The sequence below is a fragment of the Chenopodium album genome, chromosome 7 (assembly GCF_948465745.1).
Source record: "Chenopodium album chromosome 7, dcCheAlbu1.1, whole genome shotgun sequence".
NCBI classification, from domain to species: domain Eukaryota; kingdom Viridiplantae; phylum Streptophyta; class Magnoliopsida; order Caryophyllales; family Amaranthaceae; genus Chenopodium; species Chenopodium album.
Window position 1 is genome coordinate 54,472,580 of NC_137840.1, and position 12,468 is coordinate 54,485,047.

Sequence of the window (12,468 nt, forward strand, 5' to 3'; positions counted from 1 at the left end):
TACTATTTTAATTGAGTTTCTCTTGAGGTTGTATAACTTGTTCATATTAACTTGTTAATTGATTTTTTTTTTTTTTTTTTTTTTAATGCAAGGTTTTTTATTAATCTATGTTATATACTTACTGATGCCAGAATGCCAGTCTCATATAATTATATGAGAAATTTTATACAGTACAAATAAAATAAATAGACCATTTTTTTTAAAAAAAAAATATAAAAAAAATAAGCCGGGTACCCTGTGACCCGACCCGAGAAAATCGGGTACCCGATCTTCTCGGGTCGGGACATGGGCCGGTTACCTAACTACCCGCAATCCCGGGTACCCGGGTTTTCGGGTACCCTCAAATCCGGGTACCCGGATTTGAACAACCCTAATAGGGACTATGCGCCTAGAGTTTTCCGTTATTTATATAGTTGTCTCAAAAAAAAAAAAAAAAAAAAAAAAAAAAAAAAAAAAAAAAAAAACTCAACGTTCTGACTGCAATCAGCTAAACTAGAATTTGAAAACAACAGTAACACTCTGCAGAAGCTACAACCAACTCAAAGTTCCAATGCTAAGACACTCCTTCCGCACTCTCTTTCTCTCTCCTCGCCATTTCCGGCGATGCATCCACTGGTCTCCCACCCACGAAACCAACCTCACCTCGCCGGAACTCCTCTCCCGCCTTTGCCGCCTCTTAGTCCTCCGCCGCTTCGACACGGCTGCCAAACTCCCCATCAAATTTTCCGACGACATTGTCATTGATATCCTTACAAATCTTCGCTTAAATTCTGATGCTTGTCTTGGGTTTTTCAGGTTAGCTTCGAATCACCAAAAGTATCGCCCAGGTTATAGATGTTATTGTATGATTGTTCATATTTTGTCAAAGGGTAGGTTGTTTGATGAAACTAGGATTTATTTGAATCAACTTGTTGATGTTTGTGGAAATACCCACTTGCCAATTCGTGTTGTTTGGGGTGAATTGGTTAGGGTTTATAGAGAATTTGGTTTTTCTCCTACTGTTTTTGATATGATTTTGAAGGTATTTGCTGAAAAGGGGTTTGTTAATGATGCACTCTATGTGTTTGATAATATGGGTAAGTGTGGTCGTGTGCCGAGTTTGCGGTCTTGTAATAGTTTGTTGAGCTGTTTGGTTAAGGATGGGCAGTATGATATGGCTGTTTGTGTTTATGATCAGATGGTGAGAGTTGGAATCGCCCCGGATGTGTTTATGTGTAGTATTGTAGTGAATGCATATTGTAAAGGTGGTAGAGTTGGGAGAGCTGTCGAGTTTATTAAAGAAATGGAGTGTTTGGGTTTGGAGCCTAATGTTGTGACGTATCATAGCTTGATGAATGGGTATGTTAGCTTAGGAGATATGGTAGGAGCTAAAGGGGTTCTGACCCTGATGGATGAAAAGGGAATCGCCGGAAACATGGTCACTTATACCATTCTAGTGAAGGGCTATTGTAAACAATGTAATATGAAAGAAGCAGAGGAGTTGTTATTTGAAATGAAGGAATTGATGGTAGATGTTTATGCATATGGTATTTTGATAGATGGTTATTGTCAGATGGGTAAGATGGATGATGCTGTTAGAATCCGGGATAGCATGTTAGGATCTGGTCTGAAGATGAATCCAGTCATCTGTAACTCCTTGATAAATGGTTATTGCAAAATTGGGGAAGTCAAACAAGCTGAGTCAATATTCTTACAAATGGTGGATTGGGGTTTGAAGCCTGATTGTTATAGTTTTAGTACTTTGATAAATGGGTATTGTAGAGATGGTCATATTCGTGAGGCTTATGTTCTTTTTGACAAGATGATCCATGAAGGGGTTGAACCCACTGCTGTTACATACAATATTCTTCTGAAAGGTTTATGTTGTGAAGGAGCACTAGATGATGCTATGCAGGTTTGGCGTATGATGCTGAAAAGAGGTGTGAGACCAAATGAAGTCAGCTATTGCACGTTGCTTGATGGATTCATCAAAATGGGAAGGGTAGACGAGGCTTTTAGACTGTGGAAAAAGATTTTAGCAAAGGGGTTAGCCAAAAATAGTATTACATTTAACACTATGTTAAATGGTCTGTGCAAGATGGGGAAAATGGCTGAGGCAGAGATTATTTTAAAGAAGATGATCGATCTTGGGTGTTCTCCTGATGGGATGACATATAGGATCCTTAACGATGGCTATTGCAGAATTGGACATGTTGAACAAGCTTTTAATATTAAAGATATGATGGAGAAAAATTCAATTTCAGCATCGATTGAAGTGTACAATTCTCTTATTGATGGTCTTTTTAAAAGTGGAAATTCATCTCAGGTTCCAGGTCTTGTTACTGAAGTGCATGAAAGGGGTGTATCCCCAACTATTGTCACCTATGGTGCCCTGATTGCGGGTTGGTGCAAACAAGGATTGTTTGATAAAGCATTGAGTGTGTATGAGGAGATGCTAAAGAAGGGGCTCACACCGAATGTATCTATTTGCTGCTCTCTGGTTAGTGGGCTTTACAAGTTTGGTAGGATTGAGGAAGCAAATAATTGGCTGCAGAAAATGGCTGACTTAATTTCTCTAAGTTCTGGATCATTTGAAGAGTTTTGGACAGCAGACCAAATAAACCAAGATGAACGCAACATTATAGATTCTATTGACTCAAGTTTTAAGAGTCTACTACCTAATAATGTCATCTATAATTTGGCTATATTAGGGCTTTGCAAATCTGGGAAGCTTAAAGATGCAATGACAATGTTCTCAACTTTATTGAAGAGAGGGTTTGTGCCAGATAATTATACGTACAGCGTTCTGATTCATAGACATTCTATTGCTGGCAGTTTTAAAGAAGCTTTTCAATTACGTGATGACATGCTGGAAAAGAATTTAGTTCCAAATATTACTGTCTATAATGCTCTCATAAATGGCCTGTGCAAGTCCAGAAACCTGGATCGTGCTGTAAGACTTTTTCAGAAACTTAAATGGAAGGGCTTAGTTCCTAATGTTGTAACCTATAATATTTTAATTAGTGGGTACTGCAATTCTGGCAATACAAATGAAGCAATAAAACTTAAGGACAGAATGGAAGAAGAAGGCATTGTTCCTTCTGTCGTCACCTATTCCACCCTAGTTAGTGGTCTATGTAAGAACGGAGATATTGAAAAAGCATTGGAGCTCTTGGACTATATAAATAATGCCAATGAGGATACTGAGCTTAGTTCTTATCATGCTATAGCTCTGAATCATGTGAAGAGTTGTAACATAGAGAAGATCACTGAACTTCATGGGGCATTACAGAGCAAGCTCCACTTTCCTGACATTGAGTATGCAAATGAAGATGACTCTGTAAAGTCGTTCAGATGTGAGGAACAAGAAGTCCTCAATGCAAAGGACACACTAGTGACTGCTCTTCATTAATCTATGTGAAGAGCAAAATCACATTGGAGAGGTCTTCATTTCCTACCACCACTCTGCTTCATTAAGACCATAACTATTTCAGTAAGAGACAGGCAATCAAAATTTCAATTTCTACGTGTTATTTTCTTAGATTTACTCACAGAATACGTGTAGTAATTCATTTGATCCTGCTACTATGATTTGATTTTTCTTTCTTGATGATAACAATTTTGTGATCTATACCAGGTGAAGCTTAGGGTGCAGGTGCCCCCAACTTTCCAAGTTGAAGTCTTGCCCCTCCCAAATCGTCCTGTCTATTGGAGGTGAAGTTTTCAGAATTCTCAAATTGAGGCTTTGAGCTTTGGGTATTTCATTACTGATCTACCTCTTTTTATGTATATTTCTTACATGTTTCATCTTATAGCTCTTAAAATATATACATGTATATTTTATGCTTGTATATGGTATTTTCTTGTACAAATTCACAATTGTAATAATCCTTAATTCTTACTCTTCTGTTACTTTTGAATTAGCTACTTAATTTTATAATTAACAGTTTCGTTATATTCTTGTTCATCTGAATAGCTATTCTCCATCCTCGTAAGTTTTAAAAGCAATCCCCTATCACTACTCTTTCACGAGAAACTATTGCCTATGGCTTGAGTGGTCTCATTTTGTGCCCTTTTTATCTTCACATTTTAGGTGGTTTCTTCTTAATATGCCCTTTTTGTCTCATTTTGTGCCCTTCGTCCCACAATGTTTTTAGATTTCCGTTTAATAGAAATCACCGTATGTTTTTCATCATTCTCTTTAAAGTTAAAAACAATTTCTCTTTCCATATTCTTACTTATTTTTATAAGAAATCTAAATCTATTACCATTTATTTTAAAGTTAAGAATGTTCAAATCTTCGGAAATCTCCTTCCTTTCTTATTAAGTTATTATAGGTGGATTTTATTATTATTATTATTATTTTTTTTATTGGTATCACCTTGATGAAGTTCCACCATCACTCCTTGATAATAATTCTTGGTATGATTGTCCAGGCCAAGAGTATAGCATATTTCGCTTTCCATTGACTAGAAATTATAATCCGAGAACCTTTTACTGGGTGACAGGATTCCCAAGGACTACTTATGCAGGACCCAATCTGGAGGCCTTGGAGAGAGGTTCCAAGGCTTGGCCGAAGCCCGAAGATTAATTAGCCTTGTCAAGCCAAGAAGGTCATTCCTTTACTTTGTTGTTGTTGTTGGATTTTTTTTTCTTCATTGAAGAGATATTCATATAACTTCGAGGGCTTTATAGGCTTAGTAATTTTAATGGTTTTATCATCAATGGTGATGTAGGTATTATTTGGACTTGAGTGTAGCTTTTTGATGATCTACTGTATGTTTGTTTGGGATGTCAGAAGGGTAGTTGATTCTATGGAATTTGAAGTTGAGGGTTAATATGGAAGCAGAATAAAATTATGCCAGCTGACCTTGTGGAAGTACAGGAGTTTGGGCAATTCAAAGAAGTGCAAGCTTAAGCTGAGGCCTGAGGCAGTAGCTTGACATTATTTTTAAATGGTTGCTAATTTAAAGATTGTTTCTACTGATCAAGGAATACTGTTATGCTAACTATCAGATAATTTAGTATATGCTTTTGCTAACATAGTTATGTTTCTTTGAGGACTTGGCTATTCAGCAATCAAGTTTTAAGTTTTTGGTTTCATCAAGAAATTTTTTATTTTGACCTTTTTCTCAAGAAATCCACGTCTGTTGATGCTGAAGTAGTTGGTGTGTGCTTCAAGGAGGATATGTAAGATGGTGTTTCTCGGTTCTTTTATATGAGTCAAATTTTGATAATTATTCGCTCTTGGATGTGTATTGAGAAAATATGTCTCGTTTTACGGAGTGAACACTTCCTCTCAAGCCTGTGCTAGATCTGTTTGCATTTGCAGAATAGGGGAATATCTTTACAATAAAGTACTAAACTGCTGAAGGTGGACAATCTTTGTTTTCTATGAAAGCTAGCTGTGAATGTTACTTTATCTTCTTAAATTATATTATGCTAAATGCAGTATTGCCTCATTCTTTCTTTTGATAATGAATTTTCACATATCCACTCTGGAGGAGTCCAGGTGCTTTGTTAACTCTAAAATGTTTGCTTGTTTGTTTTTTAAGGTGTTGAAGAACTGAACTCTGTAAACACTTTATCACCGCTGTTCGCCTAATAATTTCAAAATAACGGAGAGAAAAAATGTGGATCATGCAAGAGAAAGGAATATCCTTAGTCACTGTGTATCTGCAGATCATAGTATTGTTGCTTATGAAATTTTCTGTTCATCATCACACTTGTTGAATAATATGTTTCTGCTGCAACTGATGTGGGCATTCTTCAAAGGATATCCATGCAGATATATGGATTGTTTCACATAGGTCAGTTTCGTATCTGGGCTCTTTTAACGTTTTGTTTTAGAAAACGATTGGCTGCTACTGAGAGAAAATTAATAAAGAGTGGGCATTTAAGCTTCTATTGCTGATGAATTGAAAATTTTAAGGGTATCAAATTTGAAAATGCTGTAGCAAGATCAACTATGCTCTAAACTTTTCTCAGTTTTTAATGAATTTAGTTACGGCTATCATGCCATAGACTATTTGGTCACATTAATGATTGCCTTTTGCTGTAGCCAGTCCCCAGTGGCACTAGCACTCTGCCTAGTATTGAGGTGGGTTAGTGTCTTCGGGTCTTAACCCATCAATTAGGATATATTTTAAATTTCCTCGTCTCTTTCTGTTATTTCCTATGAGAGGTGGGACATCTTCATGGAGCCTCTCTCCATTTGCCAGAGATGAGTGAGTGGGAACGAGATGCAAAGCTTTTAACTATAGAGATAAGCTAGTGGGAGTGAGATGCAAAGCTTTTAACTATAGAGATAAGCTAGTGGCTTCATTTCTTACTAGATTTTTGCAGCCTAAAATGGAAATAGCCTAGAATGTTACAATCTTCACACCCTTAGATACGACGTTGATCTATACATTTGTTTAAGCTCATTCGACATGCATCGTAACACTTTACTCCTCTCTTTTCGCGGTTTTCTTTTTCGGGATAAAGTCGGTACCCTCCACAAAAATGGCGGAATTTTTTTGTTTTTTTGCGTTTTCGAGTCGAATGCACACATAAGTCATGTACACATCGAGTCTCATGAGTCAATACTCTTCACACACCAGTCACATCGAGTTAAGTTAACCTCGAGTCGGTCAATCACATTAAGTCAAGTTTATACCTTGAGTTATGTCAAGCCATGTATGTCAAAACGCTTCGAGTCGAGTCATGACAAGTCATATGTGTTGAAAACACCTTAAGTATTATGCAATGAATCAAGCAACACTAAGCCTTAGGTCAACCCTAAAAGATGAGCAAAGTCCTATATTCCAAAATATAAATGCAGGTACAAAAGATTTGAAGCAAAAGGACACAAATGGCTTAGCAAATCAAATAGAGTCGGCCCGTTCGCAGTTAGATTGACGATCAGCCTGATTGATTGAGCACATCCGGATTTTGATCAAACACCTCGTATGGAATAGTAATTGGTCATAATCGCGAATTTCCCCGAGATGAAAGATCTCTACGGAAATTAACTTGGACTCGGTAAGATCTTGAATGATAGGGTTTTCGACAAATTTTCAAGGCATGGGAAGCTATCACTTCCAAAGAACAAGTGAGCAAGAACATTCCCGGATTTAAAAAAAAAACCCGCGAATATAAACGCATGAAATTCTTCCAAGATAAGAGGAGTTTGAGCAAAACTTACATGGATCAGTAAATTAGAGATGAAGAGCTTTAATTTAAAGATTTAAGCGGATTTGGTTGAAAGGAAACGACCAAGTTGAAGGTTCAGAACAAAACCGAGCAACGAACAGCAGCAGCAGCAGGAATGGAGAAGAAAGGGGTTTTTTTATTTCAAAAACTTGACTATGTCGCCAAACTTTCCCAATTCCTGAATGGTCTAGATAACTATGCTGCTCAAAGGTGCCTGATGCAATTTCCTCTGCCAAGTGTGGTGGAGATAGCCTGTGCGGAAGAATCTCTGAGAAAAACCCTTGGTGAAGCCAAGGGTGAGGGGGAGCCTGCTGCCTTCACAGCAGAGGTCAAGAACCTCGTGGACCTCGTAGATTAAACAATAGAGAGAGAGAGAGATCAGGAGCATCATGGAGAAGGGTGCTCTTTGTGGAAGGAAAACTCACTCTGAAGACCTGTGCTGGAAGGTGATTGGGTATCCAAAATGGCATCATATGTACAAGAAGGAGAAGGTAAAAGGAGAGGCTGGAGCCAAAGGGAAGTGGAGCAAGCAGAAAACAAGAAAGCATGCTGGGAATGTGCAAATGTGCAAAAGTGCAGAAGAGTTTGTGTTTCACTGCACAACAACTTGAACAAAACTTGTTCCCTCAAGCTCAAAGAATAGCAAAACTGGATATGACACTGAAGATGAAGTTGATGTGAACTTTGCAGGTATGATTACTTGCTATAATGTTGTTAGTACTGAAAATGAATGGATAATTGATTCAGGGGCAACACACCATATGATTTGTGATGATAAACTCTTGACCACTTGCACACCTATAAAGGCTAAAATAAATCTGCCAACAGGGAATACAACAGCTATAACATGTAAAGGTGATGTGCTTAAAAAAGGGCTAAAATTGTTGAATGTGTTGTGTGTGCCTGAATTCAGACATAGACATAACTTGATGTCTGTGGGAAGATTGATGAAAGATAACAACTGTGAAGTGAAATTTTACTCTGAAATGTGCACTATTCAGGACTGGCACAACTCAGCCTCCGGAGGACTCTTCTATTTAGAAGATGCTGGGAAGAATAAGCAGCAGAAGAAAGGAGTAGATGGAAAGAAGTTGCAGGAAGATGCAATGAAGCTAGAATGTAATAAAACTAGTCTAGAAATGTGCAATGGGCACAGTAGGCTAGGACATGCTCCTATGAGCAAAATTGTTCAAATTGGCTGTGTATCTAACTCTAAATTTGCTGATGATGCTGTGTGTTTGGTTTTCCCTATGGCTAAATTTACAAAGTTGCCTTATTCTGCTAGTGAATCTCATGCTCAGAACTTGTTTGAATTGATTCACATTGATATTTAGGGTCCATACAAGGTGAAAACAAAAGGAAATTATAGATATTTCCTAATCATAGTTGATAATTACTCTAGGGTTACCTGGTACAGTTTGCAAAAAATCAATTTCAAGCCTAGTGAGATATGATAATGCCCTTGAATTCAAGGATAGTAAATGCAAGGAGTATTTCAGTGATCTTGGAGCAATACATCAAACATCTTGTGTGGATAGACCACAACAAAATGGAAGGGTTGAAAGAAAGCATATAAACATCCTAGAGATGGCTTTTCAAGCAGGATTACCACTCCATTTTTGGGGAGACTGTGTATTGACAGCTACATACATAATCAACAGAATCCCAAATAGAATTGATAAAAAACATACATCTTATGAGAAATTGTTTGGCAAGAAACCAGACTACTCTCATATGAAAGTATTTGGTTGTTTAGCTGTAGCCTATAACCCAACTCTAAACAAAGACAAGTTTGCTGCAAGAGGTGTACCTTGTGTGTTTTTAGGTTATGCTCACAAACAGAAAGAGTACAAATTGATGAACCTCACAGTGTTTGTGTCAAGAGATGTTAAGTTCTATGAGAAAATATTTCCTTACAGTAAGAAGTCCACAACTCAGAAATACTTTGTTCCTGCACATATTCAGTTCCCATCAAATGTCCTAACTAGTGATGAAGAAGAGGGTAAGGAATCTGAGAATGAGAATGCAAAAGTTTAGGGGGAGCAGGACAATCAGCATGAGAATGATGTAGAAAACTTGGACAAATCAGATTCAAAAGAGAATGATGCCCTTGATCATGATGCAGAGCAGAATGCAATGAGTGATCATGATGACCATCAGTTGTGCAAATTCATATGAGAAGATCAACTAGAGAAAGGAAAGCAACAGAGTATGATATAGGAAAAATAAAAGCTCATGCAACTTGTGTCTCTAGCTCAATTCCAGCTATAATAGAGCCACAATTTGCAGCTTTCTTGAGTCAGTTCATCCAGCAGGAAAAAAGGCCATTGGCCGTAAATGGCTATACAAAACCAAGCTCAACCCAGATGGCACTGTAGAAAGACACAAAGCAAGAGTGGTTGTCCTTGGGTGGAGACAGAGGTATGGAATCGATTATGAAGAATCTTTTGTCTCGTGGCAAAAATGAGCACAGTAAGATCACTCTTAGCTGTTGCTGCCATTGAAAACTGGTTGGTATACTGGTATGGCAAATGGATGTGAAGAATGCCTTCTTGCATGGAGATTTAGAGGAGGATGTATATATGAGCATGCTATCCAGGGTGGAACAACAGAATTCAAGTCAACACTCAAGGAGATGTGATAGGCACTAAAACTTCAAAAGTGTGTAAACTCAGGAAGTCTTTATATGGCTTAAAACAGGCTCCAGTGGTTTTCAAAATTATGTGCTGCCCTCAAACAATTTGGCTTTACTCAATCTAAGGCTGATTACTCTTTATTCACCAAAGAGCATAATCAGTCATTTGCTGTTGTATTGGTGTATGTGGATGACTTGCTCTTAGCAGGAAATGATCGGTCTCTCCTCACTGAAGTGAAACAATACATGGCTTCCCAATTTCATATGAAAGACTTGGGAAACATCAGATACTTCTTAGGGTTGGAAGTTGATAGGTCACAGCAAGGCATATTCTTATCACAGAAGAAATACATTCTTGATCTCATCAAAGAGTTTGGTTTGCAAAAGGCAAAGCCTGTAAAAATACCAATGGACCCTCATCTGAAACTCACAATTGAGAATGTTGTTCCCTTGCCTAGTGTGACAGAATATCAAAGACTGATTGGCAAATTGATATACTTGGGGCTGACAAGGCCTGATATCACCTATGCTGTGAATAGTCTAAGTCAATTCATGCAACAACCCACATCAGTTTATATGCAGGCAGCCAAAAGAGTACTCAGATATATGAAGCTAGCTCGTGGCCAAGGGATATTATTGGCCTCTGCAGCAGACAGTGATTAGGGTGGATGCCCTATTACTAGGAGGTCAACCACAGGATATTGCATTCTGCTAGGTGCCTTACCAGAAAATCATGTTGTTGCAAAATCATCGGCAGAAGCAGAGTATAGAGCCATGGCTCTAGCAACTTGTAAAGTCACTTGGTTAACATAGTTGCTCAAATACTTGGGAATGAAGAAGATAGGGGCTTCACTCTTAAAAGTGGACAACAAAGCAGCCTTGTCCATAGCAGATAACCCAGTCCAACATGAAAGAACCAAACATGTTGAAATGGACTGCCACTTTGTTCTAGACAAAGTCCTTGCTGGGGATATACCAGAATACATTCCATCAGCACACCAGCCAGCAGATATCTTGACAAAACCTATGACAATCTCGCAAAAACAGCAGCTTTTTTCCAAACTAGGAATCAGATCACACCATTCCTAGTTTGAGGGGGAGTAATGAAGATTAGTGTCTAATTATATGAGCTTCTGTCCTAGTAGTGTATTAGCTGCATTTTGTCCTGTAATGTCCTTTGTCATGTAGTACAGCTTGATATGCTGAGTCACTAGGTCAGATCATTCTAGGGATTGATTCCTAGGAGTATATATATGTACAAAGGGTGTAAATAATGCTGTAATAATATTCTCTCAATCATTGAGCTGCCATAAGCTTTCTTCCTCAATACTCTTGCTATTTGCTTCCAATATCAAGACATATTTGTCTTCACTTCGTTATCAAGTTTACCTACTGAGATCGAATTCAACCGAATATCTGGAACATGTGTGACATCATGTAGTGTTAGGTTGCACCCTTTATTGGTTTTCAAGCATGTATCTCCAATAGTTTACCTTCTTGAACTTATGTGAATGCTGATTTCCTGCAACGCACCCTCCTCCAATCACACTGACTTATAGCAGGAGGAGACCACGACAACAGCAGCAGGGCAACAACAGCATACCACCCACAACACTTGAGCCACCAACGGCTCCTTAAGTGGCAGCAGTACCTTTTACCATGGTAAATCAAGAAGAAGACAAGCTAGTAGAGAGAAGAAGACAAGAAGAGTAGGTAGAGCAATTAAGGCATTAGGCCCAGCAAAGAAGCAGTAGTAGTAGTATAAATAGCACTTGTCTCAACTTAGTTATTTATCCAGAAAATTGTAAGGCAAAACATGGAGAGTTATGGCATAAAGCCATAGTTATTTTGTACAAGTTTACAACTATAATCAAATATTCAACCTTTGGACTCTATTCTTGTGAGAATTACGCTAGTCCGTTGCAGTTGGTATCAGAGCAACCATGCCGCCGACGCCGTTAACAGTGACACCGGAGAGGGTGGCGACGCTGGAAGACAAGGTGGAGGAGATTTGCGAGAAGCTCGGAGAAGGGGAAAATTCGCTCCAACATGAGTTGCTTAAGAAGCAGGACGAGGGTATTAACAAGGTGAGGCAGTCGTTGGAAGGGAAAATGGATCGATTCCGGCAGGACCTCACCCAACAGGTGAGCATGACGGCGAATAGGCACGAGAGAGCCATGGACGAGATTCGCAATGCCCTTAAAGCTCTGGGAAAACAACCGCAGCAAAACAACCGGGGAAACGAGGAGGTAGAGCAGCCCCTGAATCTAGGTGGTTTCGACGGATCACCACCACTAAACACTAGATTTAATGAACAACCGTTCGGCGGTGTGGGTTTTAACGGAATACGGATAGGGACGTGGGAAGCCGGCGGTGGAGGGGAGTACCGCAACCACAACAACGAGCAACAAGAGAGCCGAGGGAGCTGGAGGTTTAGAAAGCTAGACCTGCCGTTGTTCGACGGATCCGACCCGGATGGGTGGATACTCCGAAGCGAGCAGTATTTTCAGTTTTACCGGTTGTCGGAGGTGGAGAAGATGCAGGCAGCCGTCGTTGCAATGAATGGGGATGCGTTACGGTGGTACCAATGGGAGCACCGCCGTCGACCGGTGGCCCACTGGGAGGATTTGAAGCTGCGCATCCTTACCTAATTTCGGCCG

General features: G+C 39.0%; 1 protein-coding gene across 3 annotated transcripts; it reads left to right on the plus strand.

Moving 5' to 3' along the window:
- Positions 1–474: 474 nt before the first annotated feature.
- Positions 475–5,785, plus strand: LOC145639067 (uncharacterized). 3 transcript variants are annotated; one of them, XM_081690196.1, is made up of 4 exons: positions 475–3,472; positions 3,617–3,735; positions 4,488–4,592; positions 5,535–5,785. In XM_081690196.1, exon 1 carries the CDS (start codon positions 551–553, stop codon positions 3,389–3,391), a length of 2,841 nt encoding a protein of 946 aa, XP_081546322.1. In that variant the 5' UTR covers positions 475–550; the 3' UTR covers positions 3,392–3,472; positions 3,617–3,735; positions 4,488–4,592; positions 5,535–5,785. The 3 variants fall into 3 exon arrangements, with proteins under 3 accessions (XP_081546322.1, XP_081546323.1, XP_081546321.1); XM_081690197.1 differs by having other exon boundaries at positions 3,617–3,693; XM_081690195.1 differs by having other exon boundaries at positions 4,488–5,785.
- The last annotated feature ends 6,683 nt before the right edge of the window (positions 5,786–12,468 follow it).